The sequence below is a fragment of the Cupressus sempervirens genome, chromosome 9, assembly GCF_028749045.1.
Source record: "Cupressus sempervirens isolate cs-2001-9-10 chromosome 9, ASM2874904v1, whole genome shotgun sequence".
Classification (NCBI taxonomy): Eukaryota; Viridiplantae; Streptophyta; class Pinopsida; order Cupressales; family Cupressaceae; genus Cupressus; species Cupressus sempervirens.
In genome coordinates this window covers 86,788,934-86,810,371 of record NC_143126.1, presented here as the reverse complement: position 1 = coordinate 86,810,371, position 21,438 = coordinate 86,788,934, and the positions used below count along the sequence as shown (strand labels likewise).

At 37.1% G+C, this 21,438-nt stretch overlaps 1 protein-coding gene across 2 annotated transcripts in view; it reads left to right on the top strand.

Moving 5' to 3' along the window:
* Window positions 1-14,413, top strand: part of EMB2423 (telomere length regulation TEL2 family protein) — an 88,586-nt gene extending 74,173 nt beyond the window's left edge. For both annotated transcript variants that reach the window (XM_089799120.1, XM_089799121.1), the window contains exon 13: window positions 13,885-14,413. In XM_089799120.1, the coding sequence (XP_089655246.1) occupies window positions 13,885-14,052 (168 nt within the window). In that variant the 3' untranslated portion in view covers window positions 14,053-14,413. The remainder of the gene's footprint in view (window positions 1-13,884) is intronic.
* Window positions 14,414-21,438: the final 7,025 nt, after the last annotated feature.

The following is a 21,438-nucleotide window of genomic DNA, read 5'->3' as shown; positions in this document are numbered from 1 at the left end:
TGTTAACAAACCCACATGTTTGGGTTGAGGCTGACACTTGTTAGAGCGGCCTTTATATGTCTGTGTTGTTGGTGACACATGTTAAATTGCTCTTGCATTGAGCTGCCATAGAGATTAACTAACATTGATGGATATACTCTTTTCCACACTAGTCATTCCATATCACAAGAAGAAAGAGGTTTTTTGGCAAGAGAAATACGGAAGCTATAGTCCAGTGAATTGTACCCAAATATATCTTATGTACTAAGTGTATACCCCAAAGGACATTAAGATAAATCAGCATATCCAGAAGGAACTAAAGACAGATACTTATTCATATCATCAGGATCTCAAGACAGATAATTATTCATATCGTTACTAACACAAAAGAGATATCCATCTATAACACATAATGCATAGAACTGGATTAGCAATATCATCTCTATTATATCTTCATGCGAAAATGAAGGGTCGTGTCTTTCTCTTGTTGGTTGGTGATCTATTTCTATACAGCATACCATATGCAGTAGCCTAAGTCGGCTCTATCAGTGGGCTATAACCTGCCAACATCATCCCTTCTTTTAATTCAATGTCTTGTCCTCAAGAAATGACAATCAGGGCATGAGACCTTTCCCGGTTAGCTTGAGCTACTATAGCGATTTCAATTTTCTCCCATTAGTCTTTTCTTGACTTTTCATGGAGATTTCTTCTTGTATTTGAGCTTGCTGCGTATGTCTTCACTAGTGTAGTAGGGATTTCCAACCACTTTATGGTGTCTTTGCTAGGCTCAGTATCCCTTGGAGATGTGTCAGATTTGTGTGTATTCACTGTACTATCATCTAAAGCTGTTTGATCTGGCTTTTTATGTGCTCTGTTTGTAGGTGGGCCTACTACAACTAACTATTGGTCTCTATTGTTGCCAAATTTCCCCATCCATGGCTATCATAGGATTGGATGATTGGGCCACTAGAATGACTTGGTCCTGCAAGCCCCTTGTAGAGTATTTTAGAAAAAAATGATTGATCAACCCAGCCTTAGTGATGCCGTGTCTCAATTTCTTTATCCCTTTTTCCAACTTGCTCAGTGCAGTACTTCACTTCTTTATACTCATCAGTTCTCTCCTTTATAAGCTCTTCTCTAGCCTCTTTATTGATGTTGTCTATGGAAGAGGCTAAACCCCCCTTGTAGGCTATATACTAGCTGCTTTAGTTGTTGTGATAGTGCCAGAGTGGTGTCCAACTAATGTTGTAATATATATATATATGCTGATAAAAGTTTAATGTGTGTAAAGTTGGTTATATATATATATATATATACATATATAAAATTCATATTACGTTATGTTAATCTTGCCTGGTATCGGTTCATAACAGAACTGCGATCTTATTAATGTCTCCCAATAACAACATGTATTTGCTAATCATACTCATCTAGGGTCTTGCCCCTACATGGGCTAAGCCTCTTCAATTTATATATAATTCTATTCTTGGCTGGGAGAAACATCAATAACAAAGGCAATGCATATCCCAGTCAATGAATACTATGTCTGCTGCTCAGTCTAAATCAGGTATATATATATATATATATATATATATATATATATATATGTATGTATGTATGTATGTATGTATATATATATATATATTTCAGAATACAGATTTATATGTCATATTTAATCAAATTCAGTCAAGGTTATTAGTGATATAGATTCAGTAAATCTGCTCTCAGATTACATACACACTCCAGTACAGCAATTCTGTCAAACTAAGATAGTTTGAATCTCCACCAATTCAATCTATGAACTTTACATGGTATCAGAGCCTAATTGGTAGAGAGATCATTGAACTACTTAAAACACTTTTTCAAGTCATAAATAAACAAAATAACATCATGGCAAACAATGTCAGAGTCGAGGACAGGCTTGAAGGAGCAACAAATTTCTTCTCATGGAAAATTTGAATTACAACTATCCTCAAAGAAATGGAATTAGAATCGTTCATTGAAACTGACATTTCAATACCTGAAGACGAGGCAGAGAAAGCCACTTGGAAAAGGCGAAATAATAAAGGTAGGAAAATTATTGTCAATTTAGCAAAAGATCATATTCTTCCTTCCATATCAAATCTCAAGAAAGCATTTGAAGTATTTAAAACAATTAAGGACACATTGAGATCAACAGCTCAAGTAGATTGCTTAGATAAAAAAATCAACATATGAATATAAAAATGAACAAAGGAGAGTCAATTTCATCCTACTTTGGAAGAATTTCTGAAATAAAGACTCAACTATCTTCTATTGGAAACAAAGTAGAAGATCAAGAATCATCCATAATAGCACTTAGAGGACTACTTATATCTTGGGAAGCATTCATCCAAGTCGTTAATAGACTGTCAATACTAGCTTTTTATCAACTTAAAAATGATTGCACCTCTGAAGAATCAAGACTAATTTCCAGAGGGATCATTTCAAATCAAGAAGGAGAAAATCAAGGTCTTTTCTAAGTCTCTAATAACAGAGGGATGAAGAGAAAATTCAAAGGAAAGAAAAATGATAAATGAAAAGGAAACAATAATTACAAAAGAAATGACTTCTTCAAAGTTCAATGCTACAAGTGTGAGAAATTTGGTCATACCTTCAGACTTAGTCCAGAAAGGGAAAAAATTCAAGCCTCCTTAGCCGAAACAAAAAAGGAAGAAAATCTATTATTCTACTCAGCTCTATCAAGTGAGATGAAGTCGAATGAAAATGTGTGGATAATAGATAGTGGTGCATCCGGTTACGTAATAGGATTCAGAGATAAGTTTTAAACTTTTGGAAGTTATACCACTGAAAGAGTCACCATTGGAGATAACTCCACCTATCTAGTAAAAGGAATTGAGACCTATTGTATACAACTAAAAACAGAGATTACTTTAAAATTGAAAGATGTTCTTTTTGTACCTGGCATAAAAAGGAATCTAGTATTTATCTCAAGACTTGCTGATGAAGGGTATCAAGTCACCTTTAATGAAGACAAAGTTTTGTACTGGCCTAAAAACACTAACCTCAAGAATGCTATCACCATAGGGACTAGAGATGGAACCCTATATAAATATGTAACATTCAAGAGCAAGCCCTAAGTCACGAAGTGATAAATCCTAATGAAATATGGCATAGAAGGCTCGGACATATTGGATTTAGTACACTACCAAATATAGAAAAAATCACCACTGGAACATGCAACTTAAATTCAAACCATACAGGCATTTGTAAAGGATGTGCTCTAGGAAAGAATGTTAAAAAACCTTTTCCTCCCAGCGAATTCAAGTCTAAATTAGTTTTGGAACTAGTCCACATTGATTTATGTGGACCTATGCCAACACTTTCTCTAGGAGTATTCTCATACAGCATAATCTTTATTGATGATTTTTCTAGGAAAACCTGGATCTATTTTCTAAAGGTCAAAGAATCAAATGAGGTTCTATTAAAATTTAAAGAGTTCAAAGCAATTGTGGAAAATCAAACGTCAAAAAGAATAAAAACTCTAAGATTAGACAATAGGGGTGAATATACCTTTGAAAATTTCAAAGACTTTTGCACCTCTGTTGGGATTAAGAGGGAGTATATTGTACCTTATAATCCTCAACAAAATGGGGTGGCAGAAAGAAAAAATAGAACCATTGTTGAAGCATCAAAAGCCATGTTGCATGATCAAAATTTACACTTCTCATTCTGGGCGGAAGCCACTAATACTGTTGTATATATTCAAAATAGATGCCCACACTCAATTCTAGAAAACATAACTCTTGAAGAAGTCTTTATTGGAATTAAACTTGACCTAAGTCATCTCAGAATATTTGGTTGCCTCGTTTACATTCACACACTTAAAGAAAAGAGAACCAAGTTAGAACCATCCGGGGAGGAGGAATATTTGTTGGGTACAGTGAAAACACCAAAGGGTATAGACTCTATATACCTTGGTAGAGAACAGTTGAAATCAGTAGAGATGTCAAATTTGAAGAAAACATTGCCTTAAAACTATCCACTAGTATAGAAGATGAGCCCATCACAAAGTTAGATGAAAATCTGCAAATTGAAAATCAGAGGGAGACATCCCTAATATCAAGAAAAGGTCTTTATGGGCAAGGAAAATGATTGAAGAAAATAAAGTTAAACCAGATAAAATATCTAGAGAAAGCAAGAAAATCATAAATAAATCTTGTTACAATGCACTAGTAATTGAGCTTACAAAATCTAAACCATCAACTATTGAAGAAGTGCTGTCTTGTCAAGCATGGAAATATCAGTGTAACACGGGGACGTGTCCCCCCGCCCCCCCTAAAAAAAAAATTGGGCCACACTGGAGACAAGGATGCATTGGGACGAGGGGAAGACGTCTCGATGTTTCCGGCAGTGCCACTTAGAGCGCCACCTCCTTTGGAGACGGTGAGACGTCTCCGTGTCCCCTGTGGGTGCAGGGGGACGCAGGGGGATGCGAGGGGGATGCCGGGATGTCTCTTGCGGCAACAAGATGCGGGACATTAAATTTAAAAAAAAAAGACATTATTTTAATATTTTTTGGTTCTATTTTTGTTATAATGGGATGTGGGGCCCATTCCTTCCTTCTCCTTTGTTCAAAAGCCTTCTATTCTTTATTTTATTCACATTTGCATTTCTATATCTGAAGACTGATATATGTTATAAATTTAAAATTATATAATTTGACACTTTCATTTGTTCATGTTCAATGTTTATTGTTTGTCATTTAATTGTGAATCATGACATTCTAGTTCAAAACTTCAATGTTTAAGTTTTTTACATCTTTATATCTTATATTGTATGATTGTAGTACATCTTTTCATAATGAGCATTTTAAGTACCATATGTATAGTATATACATCCTACTCCCCTTGCCACCCCCCATTCCCTGCTGTCCCCTGCCGTCCCCAAATCAAGGCCCCTCTATCCCCCCGTCTCAGAAACTTGCCCCCTCGTCCCACTGTCCCTTGTCTCGTAGGGCGGTGTAACTATGGAAAATATGCTATGGTCGAAGAATACCAATCCATATTACAAAATGATATTTGGGATATTGTACCTAGGCCAAAAGACAAATTAGTTGTTTCATCAAATTGGTTATACAAAATTAAATATGCTTTAGATGGTAGTATTGAAAAACAAATCTTGCTCGAGGTTTCTCCCAAGAGGTAGGTATTGCTTATGAAGAAACCTTTGCTCTAGTTGCTCGATACACTGCACTAAGGACAATTATTGCAATTGTAGCATCCAAAGGATGGAATATACCTCGGATGTCAAGACCGCATTTCTGAATGGTGTCATTATTAAAGAAGTATATATCGAACAACTTGAAGGCTTTGTTATAAAAGATAAGAATCTATATATATGTAGACTAAAGAAAGCTCTTTATGGCCTCAAACAAGCACCACGAGCTTGGTATGAAAGGATAGCTACCTCTCCAAACTAGGATACTCCAAATATAAAGTTGATACTAAAATATATTTCAAAATATTTAATGGTGACATGTTAATACTTGTTTTATATGTTGATGACCTATTGATAATAGGTGAAGATCACTTAATTGAAAGATGCAAACAAGATCTTATAGCTGAACTTGAAATGAAGGATCAAGGCCTACTACACTACTTTTTGGGTCTAGAATTATGTCAAAAGAAAGATCATATTTTTCGAAGTTAATACTTGTTTTATATGTTGATGACCTATTCATAACAAGTGAAGATCACTTAATTGAAAGATGCAAACAAGATCTTATAGCTGAATTTGAAATGAAGGCTCTAGGCCTACTATAGTATTTTTAGGGTCTAGAAGTATGTCAAAAGAAAGATCATATTTCTCTAAATCAAGGGAAGTACACACATGACATCTTGACTAGATTTGGGATGATGGACAACAAACCTGTATAGCAACTCCGATGGAAACAAATCTACACAAATTAAAAAAAGAAGCTGTGAACTCAAGTCTTTTGACCCCACTCTCTACAAACAGATCATTGGATCACTTATGTATCTAGTAAATACTAGGTCTAATATGTGCTATGCCACCAATGTTTTAAGTCATTTCATGTGTGAACCAAAGAAGATTCATTTGATGGCTACTAAACATATCTTGAGATATCTACGTGGCACTATTGGTCTTGGTTTGAAGTACAAAAATGTTGAGATTAAACTTGAAGGATATATTGATTTTGATTGAGCTAGTTGTTCCATAAATCACAAGAGTACTACAGGATGTTGCCTTAGTCTTGAATCAACAATGATATCTTGGTTCAATAGAAAACTACCAACAGTTGCCTTGAGTTCCATCGAAGCTGAATATATGGCAGCCTCCATGGGAGCTTGCGAAGCAGTATGGCTAGGAAAGCTGTTATTTGGACTCTTTGGAAAGCAACTAAGTCCCATAGTGATTCATTGTGATAACTAGAGCTGCATCAAACTTTTTGCTAATCTTGTCTACCACAATCGATCAAAGCACGTCGAGACTCCTTACCATTACATAAGAGACATGGTTGACATAAATGTTATATATTCAGAAATCACGATTATATCCGATTATATAAGAACTCATCCGTAAGATTATATATATCCGATTGAGGATGCAAGAGATAGCATCATTGAAAACAATAAATCGTTCTATCTCTGCATTCAGATATAAGATCAAAGTCAAATATCATATTCAGAAATTCCTTATCAAGTTCAATCATTATTATTGCATTGTGATCCCTGATATCTACTTGTCATAGCAATCAAATCAGAAGTCTGAAATTAAAATAATAGTCTTCTACTAAGTTTACCAATGCATTTATATGGTATCAGAGCCAAGTTAGGAAGATCAAAGATAAACTTGAGAAATTAGACTACCTACATTGATAAAATTCTTGTCACACTTCCACCATTCACAATGAAAATGAAAAATCCACTTAGATTTGAGAATCCCATTGAGGGAGCCAACAACTTCAAGAGTGGAAATTAAGAATCATGATGATATTAGATGAGCACAGAGTGGATTCATATGTAAAGATAAAAGGACGAAACTTGAAGATGTGCCAGAAAAATCCGAATGGATTGAAAATAACAAGAAAGCTATGAAACTAATAGTGAATTCTATGAGAGACCACATAGTACCAATACCGGCAAAGCAAACGACAACATACCTCATGTTAAAATCTTTAGAGAGTGTCTTTGAGATAAATAATACAGGCGAAACCCTTGTACTCAAAACACAACTGAATCACATAAGTATGAATAAAGGAGAATCTATGATTGCCTACTTCATGAGAATAATAGAACTGAGGGATCAACTATCACAAACATTGGGCATGAGATAGAAATCCAAGAATTTTCCCTTATAGCTCTAAGTAGATTACCAAACTCATGGGATCATTCAAGCAAGGCATAAGTGCAAGGTCATAACTCCCGAAGTTGGACTACCTAAGGTTTGACTGTCTACAAGAAGAAGCAAGGCAGTTACCAAAAGGAATCAAACAAAAATCCATAAACGAGGACCTTGATGTTCTGAATACCAAACATCATAAGAAAGGAAAGAAGAACTTCAAAAGGAAGAAAATTTTTCATGGAAAGGGCAAGGAAAGGAGAGATGCTTCCCAAGTCTAGTGTTTTAGATGTGATGAATATGAACATTATGTTGCCAAATGCCCTGACATACTTAAGAAACAAGCATCCTATGCTATGGTTAGGAAAACAAATAGAGAAGAAGATCCTGAGAAGTTTGTATTCTATTCAGCACTATCAAGTCATGTATCAAATAAAGTCAATACTTGGGTGATTGATAGTGGGTCATCTAGACATATCATTGGATTTCGAGAACATCTAGATACTATGGTTGAAGAAATTGAGAAAGAGGTAACTATTGGAGATGACTTTGCACATCCTATAAAAGGAGTGGGGACTTGTAACATCAAATTAGATTCTGGCATTACTATCCAACTACAAGATGTATTATTTGTACTAGGAATTAAAAGAAACCTAGTATCTATATCTTCCCTAGAAGATAATGGATATAGAGTCACTTCCATGAATGGAAAAGTCTTGGCATGGCCAAAGAATGCTACTTTTAAGAAGGCTAAAACAATAGGTGCAAGACATGGATATCTATACAAACTCTGCACTGAGTCAAAACAAGCACTCATTAATGAAAACCATGACTCCAATCAAATCTGGCATAGCTGATTAGGGCATATACATTTTCGAGCCCTAACATCCATAGAAAAATTAGTAACAGGACTTCCCAAACTAAACGCAATCCATAATGGAACATGTAAGGGGTGTGCATTAGGGAAGAACACTAAAGGATCCTTCCAAAATAGTTGAAGCAAAACTGAAAATGTATTGGAATTAGTCCACTCAAATTAATGTGGACCTATGTCAACTTCATCAATGGGAGGGTCTCTATACTATGTAATTTTTGTGGATGACTTCTCCAGAAAGACTCGACTCTACTTCCTGAAATGCAAAGAGTCACAAGAGATCCTTAAGAAATTCAAAGAATTCAAGGCCCTAACAGAAAACTCATATGGAAAGAAAGTTAAAACCATGAGAATTGACAATGGGAAAGAATTCACTTCCAAAATCTTTAGAGAATTTTGTATTAATGCCGGGATTAAGAGGGAGTTCAATGTACCCTATAATCCTCAACAAAATGGGGTAGCTGAGAGAAAAAACAAAACCATTGTGGAAGCTGCAAAGCTAATGTTTTATACTAAAGCTGAATACATTGCAGCCGCAATGGGAGCTAGAGAAGCTCTATGGCTTCGAAGATTGATTGTGGGATTGTTTGGAAAGTTCTTGAAACTTACTACTATTCATTGTGACAATCAAAGTTGCATCAAGCTCCTAGTTAATCCTGTTTTCCATGATTGATCCAAGCATATAGAGATTCCTTATCACTATGTGAGGGATATGGTTGAAAGGAAAGCAGTTTAGTTGGAATATATTTGTACAAATGATCAAACTACAAGTATCCTTACTAAGCTTCTTTCCAGAGTTAAAGTGGAGCACCTCATAAAGAAACTTGGTATGGTTGAAATGTAATTCATTGATACTAAATCTCAAAATTTGTTATTTTGTACTATTATATATTTATAAGATGTTTAATGTGTAAACTCTTTTGTCATATGACTCCATGGGCCTCACCTATGCATAGTACTGAAAGTTGCGATCTTTTTGATAATGTACACTTGTATTCAACATTGTAAGGTGAAGTCAACTATCACGCTGACTTGATAGTTAAAACTCTGTTGTCTTCCCTAGCTATGAGGGAGTGTTAAATGTGATAGTGTCGGTCAGCCTTGAAGAATGTGGAACTGATAACCATGTATAACAGTTCACTTTGTGAACTGTTATACATGTATACGTACATAATTATATTCGTGATCCAAATTGACTGTCCTTCCTTCAGCGATCTGACTGATCACCTTGTTGACAAGTATGAAACATTCGTTTATCTCTTATATATCGATCTAGCATTGGTTGTATTTATGTTTACCTTAATGATTGATCTGATCTTGTTAATACAAAGTAAACACTAATGAGACCTGTGTTAGTTTATAGTTAACTATAAATAAGTTTATAGTGAACTAGAAAACAACCAGTTATAATCGTGCCTCTTGGAAACAAATGATAATAAACCATCATGTCTCATCATTTGAATAGGCATGTCTACTCGTCCATTGGATTATATATATCCGATTGAGGATGCAAGAGATAGCACCATTGAAAACAATAAATTGTTCCATCTCTGCATTCGGAATCAGATCAAAGTCAAATGTCATATTCAGAAATTCCTTATCAAGTTCAAACATTATTATTGCATTTTGATCGCTGATATTGACCTATCATAGCAATCAGATCAGAAGTCTGAAATTAAAATAACAGTCTGCTACTAAGTTTACCGGTGCATTTACAATGCTGCAATAATACAATAAAAAATGTTCTGTAACAGCAGATTAGTAGCCAGCTCAGGCAGCTGCTCCAGAATTGCTAACATCAACTGTATATGTTCACAATCTTTCAACGAAATTCCTTGCAAAGTTCTAGAATTACTTACAACAGATATGAAATCAGAAAACACAATTCATTGGCAATGAAAGCCAACTCAAAGTGCATAACCAACGGGAGGAATTTCCCAATTGCTCAAACCCCAATGCCAAACCCTTGAACTCTCTCAATTTGTATAAACATAAACACAATAGAATGAATCGACTTCATGCAAGGAATGCACTTTTATAATATTTTATAGCCAAAGCGTGTTCTTCACACCAAACACCATGTAGCTTATTGGTTACACCTTTCACTTAAAAGACTTCATTTCTCATAAAGCAAATTTATGTTAAAATTTAAAGTTGACAAATAATAAAGTCACTTTATTAGTTAAACTCCCCCATTGTTCCAAAAGCAACCTTTTCATTGATAAAGTAGTATCCTGATACACAAGGTTCATGTTTCATGTGCCCATGTTTTAAAACTTTTCATCCTAATACCAACGAGCTATAGCACTAAGGTGTCCATTAACCAATTTCAATTAAAATAGTGACCTTAGTAAATATAATTAAATTATAACCAATAGTGCACCCAACTTACAAAAATGACCTAACAATATTGGAATAAAAAATATGATAGTTGAGGAGTGATCTCGATGATAGAAGATGATGGGTGGTTTCGACTGGGTGACTTACTAAAAATATTTTGATAGTAAGTCTAGCAAGATCCCCATAAAAGGCCGTTTTGGGGTTTTATGGAAAACAATATTTAAAAACACTTTAAACTTTTTTTTTAAGTGAAAAAGTGCTTATGGCACCCATATGCACTCTGGATGCATTTGATGCAAACCACATCAGAACCGCATCCAGCTGCACATCCGCATTGGATGTACGAGTTGCTGGCTTGAATTTGGTAGCGAAGCCTTTTGCCATTAAGACTTTCCTTTGGTGTTTGTCATGTTTTCGAATATACACCTTCTGATCTGCTGAATGGTCCTTGTAGATACCACCCACTTTCCATTCATCTTTCCCTAATTGCCTACTGCCTTTTCATTCACCCTACTAATGTTTGCAAGAGAAATAGGAAAACAATTGTCCAGAGAACTGTATCCAAATTTATCTTACATAGTCAATTTATACCCCAGAGGATACAATAAGAGCAAGCAACATATGGGGAAGGAAGTCCAGATGGATACTTATTCATATCATCATAACCCCAAAGAAGTAAGCATCGATAACACACCACATAACACAGAGACTTGTATCAACAATATCATCTCTATGATCTCTTCATGCTAAAATGCAGGCTTGGTCTCTCTTTACAGAATATCACTGTATATATTTCATCCTATCTCATTTTTCCTCAGTGTCACAGTATGTATCTCATTCTGTTTGCATTCCTTGTATTGTCCAGATTTTTGGGACATAATTTTTTTTATAGGGCAAGATAAATCTCTCCTGTCACCACCACAAATGTTAAAGCTAGTGTCTGTGATACATGCCTTCTGGGGAACCTTATCATTATCCATTTATCTGCCTTTTTTTCTCTGTTCATTATGATTCCAAACAACTAACCTTTCTTATGTCACCCCACGCTAGTAAAGCTGTCAACAGGATGCGAATAACAAAAATGAACCAAAAAATATATATTCACTTCAGTTAAAAACATTGGGTTTAAAGCCATAGATGTGTGTCATACTTCTAATTTAATCTTAGTATATATTTTTCTTCTTGAGTTCAACAGAAATAGATATTCATGACTTTGTGTTACGATTAACCCAATCGGTCCTATACATTTACAATGATGAGAAAAGGAAGATTAGAGAAAAGTTGTCTTAAAATTACAATGCTTTCAAATTTTCAAATACCAACTTAATATCATAGTTGTGCAACAGAAGCTACTTATATTGCAATGAGGATCTCAAGGTTACAAGTCTCCTAAAACTTGTTTGTGGACAAGCAATCTTGGGAAGGGTGAGCTGTCATGCCTTGTCTGAGATTAGGGCTTTATACCACAAATCACATCCCCAGAAGGAGGCCAACTCAAATAAAGACAAATAAAAGCATTTAAGATAAATTGATCGGGGGCCAACTAGGGCTAAACAAGTAGAAGCAAAATACACTTAATAATTTGGAAAATCCTAGTCGGCCATCCGTACATGCTACTGGTAATTATTAAACCATGACCAGGCTGACTTTACTATTGACACCTGTTGTGACCTTTTCACACATCATCGATAGCAAATCGGAACCCCCTATCTTTTTGTTCACTTGTTGGTTTTGGTGTCAGTCTCTCGAAGTTCCGTGTGTTCAAGGTGAGAACTGGTGATTTTGGCTAAGTTTGGAGCAGAATAGTTCCCCTGCCTTTTTTTCAAGGTTTTGATTCTGAAACTTTTCCTGATTAAGTATTGCAAATTTGTGTAAGTCTATTTTGGCAAGACTGTCCTATAGCTGATGAGCACTAATAGAAAAGGGGACATAGAAGTGTTTGGTTCAGAATGTGTAAAATTGAATAAATGACTAAGTCGTGGAAACCCTCTGATCACAAGGCAATCGACACCCATGAGCGTAAGTCTGCAAGTACCAAGAGAAATCATAAATTTAAAGGAGATTGTTCTAAGTCCACAAATTTCTCCATGCTGAAATGCATCTGAGAACGCTTAAGTTTGAGAGGACATTCTGATTCATGCATCTTAGATTTAAAATGGTCAAGGCACAAAATAATTGCAAAGTTTGAGATTCTCCAAAGAATTGCAATAGGAATTAAAATCCAACACCCAAAGATGAGAATCTAATTATTTCAAGAAATTAAATTCTATACTTAAGAGGTACTTTTTAATGTCAAAATGTACCTCAAAAGGCATATATAACCAGAAATTTGTCTACAGATAAAAAGAAAGAAAGAGGGTCAGGGCATGCAAAACCATCCAAGCCAAGTAGAAGAGGCAAATTCTTCTAGAGAGGCAAATTCAAACAAGTGTGATAAGATGCCATGACAGATGAGTTTAATATCATTATATTGATTGATGCTTTGGGTGATTTTCCAAGGCTTATTGGAAAGTCAATAACTAATTGTTGTACAAGGTGAGGCATGCATTGTATGGGAGTGTAGAAAGGTAAAAGACCAATTTTTCTGCCCTCTCAAAAAGAGAAGCTTGATTATTGTGAGACGACTTCTCTAGTTCCATCTTATTTTGGTTGGTCTTTATATCAAATGAAAATAAAGACAACATTTATAAATGGCAATATAGAGGAAGATGTATATAAGTCAGCCTAGAAAGTTTTGAGATGAATGGGCAAGAAATCCATTAATGCAGGCAGGTTAAAGGCGGCCTCATATGGCTAAAGTTAGCACCATGTGCTTGGTACTCATGATATGATTAGTACTTGTTATAGTTGGGCTTCACCAAAATTTAAATCCTTAGATTTATCCATTTGAAAAATCTGATCTTTAAGTTTTTGTCTTGTATTTTACGAGTAGTGATAAACTCAAGAATGATGTAAAGAGGAGTTGGCATTTAAGCTTGAGCCTTGAGATGTACTCCATTTTCAGGTCTTGAGGTGTGTAGGGTACAATGGAAGTCTTCCGAAGTCAAGGGAAGTAGTCTCGAGGTTCTAAATAAAATTTATTTCTGATGATAAATTTCAAACCATACTCTCATTTCTCCACCCTCTCTCTTTGCAATATTGTAACCTTCAGATTAAAAAATAACAATTTCTTAACATATTTTTCTAGTTTTTGGAGTCCCGTTTTCCTGATTAAGTCCTTTTTTATTTTATTTTATTTTTCAGTTTTCCGGTTTATTCCTTTTCCCTGTTATGATTGGTATTGGTTTTACTTCTGAAATATATATTTTTAACTTTATAGTGGTATCTAAGGAATCATGCTTTTGCAGATGGCTACGGCATGCATAGAACTTCATTCAGAGATGGCTTTTCAGACCTTCAGGCTAATGAACTCTGTAGATGAATCTATGGTTTGTCATGGTAATATATCGAATAATGTACCTAAACACTCCGTCATACTGCCAGAATTTAAAATATCCAGTCAAATCAAAATGTGACACTGTTGAACATGCTTTGATTTTCAATCTGTAATATGGTTTTAATATTTACTTATGTGTGTCTTCGTTGGAGTTTTAATTAGCAGCATCAACAGGCTTCACAAAGTTGTTCATGTGAGTCACATCATATGTTCTTTACACGAATCGCCAAATTTGTACATGTAAAATTGTTTGCACCAATTTAGATTGTTTTGACTTGCTACTCGCAGTTTGGTCTGGAGCATATTACAATATTTTCAATATTTGGTCGCATTGAACTTCTAGTGATAAAGACTCAAGGAGATTTTGCTAGTCAGAGTTCTAATGTTAAGCTCATTTTGCAGAAAGTTATCGATCTTGTATATAATTCAATGCTTATACATTTGTGATTTGTACTCTTTTACTTGTTGATTTTATTTTCCAATTGAGAATACTAAGCCTTAAAGCACTTCTAATTCTCGGTATGAGCCAATGATTTGAATTCTATCTATCTTAAGCGAGCAGGGGTACAAATGTTGTGCTCCCTATTGGCTCTGTCATTATAACGGGCCTAATTTATTCACGCTAAATTGCACTTATTTTTTAATAAAAAATGATTTATAATTAAATTGTTGCATATATATCAACTATACGGAGTTAAGACAATGATAACTTGGGCATCCAATTAAGAGCTCTTGAATCATCTGAAAACAGGGCCCTCATTTTCGTGATGTATCCTTTTAATTAGTAGCTCTTGATCCTCTTCTCTTACAGGCATGCAAGTTTTCTTTCCTTTGTACATAATTATTTGTGCAACAATTATAATATTCAAGGGCAGGCCTCCTTTTATTGCATATACTGACACATTTTTGAGAAAGGAAAAATCAGAGCTTGCTTTAATTACAGCAAGACAGTCTTCATTCGCAGCTTTTTGGTTATCTGTGTGCAAATATCGCCATGTAGATAGGTTTTCTGCTAAAGTACAATGACCATAGTAACATGGAATAATAATGGGCATATTGTGCAGTACTTATGCATCCTATTCTCCATTCCTGGATGCATTTGGCCTAGATTGGGGTTAGTGTTTATTGTGGACGTACACAGTCTAAATGACAATTGTTGCTGCTGATAAAATTTCCCATCAATTTTGTGTTTCATCTTCTTTTCTCTCCATTATTTTCTGCACTTCCATAATGACTTTTTGAGCCGAGTATAGCAGCGTGCCTTTCTTGAGAAAGCTTGGGCACTGCTGCCGAACTTGCCTTTTATGACTTCTGGTGGGGTTAATGGTTAATTTTCCACATATATGATATATTTGACACATTTGGTCCTTACTTCTTATAAGGGATTATTTATTGGCTAGTTTATTAAATTCTGAAAGTTATGGAAATACGAGACTACGTTTTCACCTATTCGAACTTGAGGTATTTGGACTGGATGAAAATTTCCCACTTCTTTCGATAGTTTCATTCAGAGATAACCGTTGGTGGTAGGCTGCAGTTTTTAAGTTCCAGTTGGTGATTCAGCGAGTTTATGAATTTCATAGCTGATATTAAATTTTTGATAATTTCATTCTATTGTATCATTGTTCAGTGGTTAATCATCGTTATTAGAGGCCATACCGTTTGGTATCAATCATGCTCTTGATAGTGTCATATTATTGTTCATTGGTAAATCATCTATTGTTTAGGCCATACGATATGGTATTAGCTTTTTAATATTTTTTTTGAAAAATGGGTAAAAATTTATTCATTCAAATCCAGATTACAAAACAAAGGCCAAAGGCCCACAACAGCACTATATATTCTTATCGTCCAAAATCAGCTGATCAACAATCTCCCGATATTCCCGAGGTAACTCATCCCTTCCATTAATATCCCAACTATCCACGTTCTCTGAAGCCCACTTCGCCAAACAATCCGCAACTCTCTTCCATTCGCGAGGGATATGACGAAAGGAAACAGAGTCCAAGGAACTACATAAGCTCAGTATTTGTCTGGCCAAAGAGGCTAATCTCCAATTAACCCTTTCCAAGCTCTGGTTATTCAACATCTCAACAACACTTTGCGAGTCAGACTCACATATGATCTTTTTCCAGCCTAAAGAACATCCTCTCTCCACAACAATCTTAATAGCAAGGGCCTCCATCAGATTATTAGAAGGTTGACCCTTACAAGTAGACAACGTAAAAACCGCACCACCATCATTACCTCTACCTATAGCTCCAATACTAGCATGACCAGGATTTCCCCGAGAAGACCCATCAGTATTAATCTTCAAGAACCCAGTTGGGGGAGGGGACCATCGCCCATCCCTACAAACACGTTGCTTGCCATGGCACGGCCGTTTTCCAAGAGTGCCTCCCCGATTACTGCCATCCAAGCTCAAATTCCTCACAATACTTTGTTCCCCAGGATCTATACTTTCGGACATGTCACACTTAGCAAAAAAATTCTACTACAGCTTACTAAGAATCTTCCTCCACAATTGTAGGCTATCTAACTTAGAGTCACAAAAGATCCTGCGATTCCTCTCCAACCAAAGGTTCCAGAGAATAAAAATTGGCCCAACCGTCCAGGCACTTTGCAAGAAAGACGTTTTCGCTGGAGGTCGGCCCAGACTTTCTGAGAAGTCAATGAGAGAAGTTGCATGAATACAGCTATGACTCCAAGCCTCCCACCATTTATGCCAAATTTCCTTCGAAAAGGGGCAGAGAAAAAATAAGTGAGAGATACACTCCTCATTATATGAACATAAAAAACAAACAGAAGGTCCCTGAAAGCCTCTTTTGTGAAGATTCTTCCATGTAAGACATTTCTTCTAGGCCAGCAACCATAAGAAGAAATTACATTTGGGCCAAGAAAAGTTATTCCAAACCTTCTTCCACCAGTGCACTTCAACTGTACCATTGAGGTTCCTGTCCAGCATAGCATACCTTGAGCCACAGAGAATTTGCCTTTTGGGCAAGGATCCCAAGCCAGAATATCCCTCCCCTTAAGAGAACTACAAAACCTATTCTCCAACACCTGAGCAAGAAGAGTGCGATCCTCATCAGAGCCACCGATAGGCCACTCCTGAGAATCCTTCTAGCAAGTCACCTCCACCTATCCCAAATGCTTGACAGTCTTAAAATGCTCCACCTTAAACCAACCAGCATCAGTGAAAATGTTGCAGAGAGGTTGAAGCTGGGGAAAGCTAGAGGTCATGGGTGGATGGCCATCCCAAGAATCCTGCCAAAACAGAGCATTCGAGTCTCCATTACAAATCCAAAAGAAGCCTTCCTTAATCAGCTGAGCGCCTTTCTTAAGGTTATTCCAAACACAAGAACCTTTACCCACCAAAGCAAGGCGCGACACATCTGGACTATCCCCACTAGGAAAATACTTGTAAGAATCTTGGCCCAATCTGAGTGCTGATTGTTGCACCACCTCCAATACAACTTAGCAACAAGAGCTATGACAACAAGTGCCATTGACCTAAGACCCAAGCCCCCAACATACTTTGGCCTACAAACACACTCCCACTTAACTAAACTCCACTTCGATGAGAGAAGGGTACTAGAACAAAGAAACTATCGAGAAAGAGCATCAAAATCTCTTACAAAGGTAGAAGGGGGAACTTGCACACAACACCTGTAAATAGGGAGAGACTGCACCACAGTCTTAAGAAGAATCACTCTACCAGTAGATGAAAGCCACCTATAAGTCCAATGACTGACTTTACTCCGGAATTTATCCAAAATCCCCTGCCAATACACTTTATACTGAGATCCCAAAACCAAGGGGACTCCAAGGTATAACAGGGGAATAGATCAAATATGAAATCTGAGGATCCTAGCAATCCTGTTTTGAATAGGCTGAGGGGTATTGAAGAAGAAAATGGAAGATTTGTCATCATTAATACACTGACCTGAAGCCTTAAGATAAATGTCTAAGGCTCTTCTGAAATTAATAGCTTCGCTAACTCTGGCCATGCCCATTAATGCAGTATCATCCACAAATTGAAGGTGAGAATAGGAAGGAAGAGAGTCATTCCAACTCCAACCTTGAATAACCCAGATTTAATAAATCTTCCAAGACCCTCAACCATGATAATGAATAAATAAGGAGATAACGGATCCCCTTGCCGAAGTCCTCGAGAAGCACTAAATAGATCTGATGGTTCTCCATTTATAATGATAGAAAAAGAAGAGGTCACACAACTCAGAATCCAATTAACCCATTCCTTAGCAAAGCCAAATGCCAGGAGAACATTCTGTAAGAATTCCCAGGTCACCCTATCATAAGCCTTAGCCATGTCAAGCTTCATGAACATAGTCCTCTCCTTCGAATTAGCCATATAATGAATAGCTTCAATTGCAACCACAACACCATCCAAAATTTGTCTTCCCTCAACAAAACCCCCCTGCTCTGGGGAGATCAGAGTGCTGAGGAGTGGCTTAAGCCTCTCCGCAATCAGCTTGGTGATGATCTTATAGACAACATTACAAAGTGCACTAGGTCTAAAATGAGCCAACTGATTGGCCCCCTCCTGCTTAGGTATGAGAGCTAGAAAAGTAGAATTCATAGACTTGAGCATCTGCTTATTCCTATGAGACTCTTGTACCACCTCAAGGAGATCAAACTTAATAATTTTCCAGAATTCTTGAAAGAACTCAATCGGAAATCCATCAAGGCCTGGAGCCTTACCTTTTTTCATGTTAAACACCACTTTCTCCACTTCAGATAGCAAAATAGGACGTAAAAGGGCCTCATTCATCTCCACAGAGACTAGGTGAGGAATGCAATCCAAGATTGCCCTCTCCTCAGCCCTAGCATCAAGATCCTCCTTAGAAAAGAGATTTGAAAAATAGTTGACTGCTGCCCTGGAAATATCAACATTGGAAGAAAGATGAATTCCTTCAGGCGAGACCAAGGAGGAAAGAGAATTCCCTTGTCTCCGAGCCTTGATCGAGTTATGAAAGAATGCAGTGTTCCTGTCCCCCTCCTGAAGCCAGTCAATACGAGATTTTTGCTTCTAGAAGATCTCCTCCCGAAGCTCCCACTCTTCTAATCCTTTAAGAGCCAAGGACTCTGCTTCACTTAGATCAAAGGTTCTCCCTTGGTCCCGAATCAATCGAGTGATGTTGTCTAACTTAGCCTGAGCATCTATCCTTTGAGCCTGTAGGTTCCCAATACATTGTTTATTCCACTTCTTAAGCTTGTACTTAACATGTTGAAGCCTCTTGCAGAAAGTAAACATTGCCGTCCCATGGGTAGGCATCCCCTCGTACCACCAATCCATCATAAGATCCTACAAAGACTGATCTCTTAACCACATTAACTGAAATTTAAAAGAAGGGTTCTTGGTGACTCTATAAGCAGTCACTGAGAGCTTGATAGGCCAATGATCAGAGCCTCTCCAATCTAGAATTTCTAAATTAGTGATCAACTTGCTGTTCATCCAATAACAAGAAACCAAAAATCTATCTAGCCTTTCTGTGATAGCCTCAACACCACACCTCCTATTATTCCATGTAAAGACACCATTAGTTGGCTTCACATCAATAAGATTCAAGGAGTCAATCATATCCTTGAAGAGATTTGCAGAGGTGTCCAACCTAGCTACTCCACATTTTTCATCTAAGCTAGTAATGGAGTTAAAATTACCAGCCACGATCCATTGGAGAAATGGGTACATGTCTCGAATGTAGCTAATATGAGCACAAAGATTTGACTTTCCTGAAATATCAATAGGAGCATAAATATTAGATAAAAGGCACCTTTCCCCAGTTGCCAAACAAGATGCAACCAAAGAGATAGAGGATCGACTAGAAATCCACCATAAGGGAAGAACTTTTCTTGGGTTCCAGAAGCAAGCAACCCCACCCAAATTGTTCCGAGCTCCCACCCCCTGCCAATTGCCCTAGGCCAAATTTGCAAAGCACAATTGGCCAAACCATCCACTATAAGCTTAGTTTCTTGAATAAAAACCACATCAGGTAACTAAGAATCAATTAATCTACGAACAACCTTTTGTCTAGGGATGCTGTTCAACCCCCGTACATTCCATGATAAAACAATCATTTATGAGGGTGGGTGAAATAGGAATCAATGGGTTTCAAAGGCCCAGACTCAACCAAAGTATCCCCCATAATCTTGACCCTCTCTTGATCAGTCTTTCTGCCACTCCTTGACAGTATCTCCATAGACCCCTTTTTAAAAGATTTCTGTTGTAACCCTAAAGTAGGATGGGCTTTGCTGCTTTGTTGCCCTTGGCCAAATCTGAGGCCCCCTTAGGAGCAGGGGGATCTGGTACCACCTCAATTGAACTCATCATAACCTGTGATCCCTGGGGCTCCTGGGTATCCTGAACCCGAGGAGGTAGATCCATATCAATCTGTACACTTTGAGGATCTTCTAGCGATAGTAACTGATCCTCCCTCTTTGCCTCTTCTTCCTGAACTTCATGCAGACCCTTATCCCTAAAAGAAAGTTCAACTGGAATACCTTCCTCCTGTACTAGGTCTTCAAGAACATCAAATCTGTTAAAAGTACCATCATTGTGTCTCTCTTGCCAGGTTCTCTTCTTACCCTTGCCTTTATTCCTAGTTTTAACCTGAGTAAATTCTTCATTATCCGTAGGTCTAGTAGATGCAAGAGCCTTCCCCTTGTCCCCCTTAAGAGACCCAGAGGCATCCAAAGTAGTAGGCTTAAATCTAGGACATTTGCAGAGCAAGTGACCATATTCATGGCGAATTCGGCATCTGAAAGGGAGAGTCTCATAATCTAGTTGTTGGATCCAAGTAGAAGATCCCAAGCGTATTTCCATAGAATCTGGTAATGGATTAGTTAAATCTACCTCAACACAAATACAAGCATAAGAAATTACCTTACAATCCTGAGTTTGTGTAGCCGCTCCCACAGGTTTTCCAAGAAGTAATGAGATTGAATGAAGAATATCATCCCTCCAAAACTCCAACGGAAGCCTCAGCAAACGAACCCACACAGGGACCCTTGATGGAATCTCTTCGGTTGAATTGAAGCCCATGTGCCAAGGCTTGATGAAAAGCCCCACTTGGTTAAAGAAGTAAGGGCCTCCTTCAAATACCCTATTCTGATTCGCCATGCCAGAGAAGATAACGAAGAAGTAATTATTCGCTGCTAGAATGATCTCCATATCACCTTCGGGGTTCCAAACCTGACGCGCCTAGGAATCCAACACAGGTAAGGAGAGACGAAGGCCCAAAAATTTGCAGATAAGGGCATGATTCTGCCAGTATTCAACATCCTCTGAAATCTGCTCAGGTTGAATAACTAGAACTAGCTGGTCTTCAGATTCCAAACATCCATTTGCCTTTTTAATTCGAGGAATCCCATTTGAGGGTGGGACCCCATCTCCCATTATAGGTTTACTCATCTGATTTCCACTATTAACATGTGCTGAAGA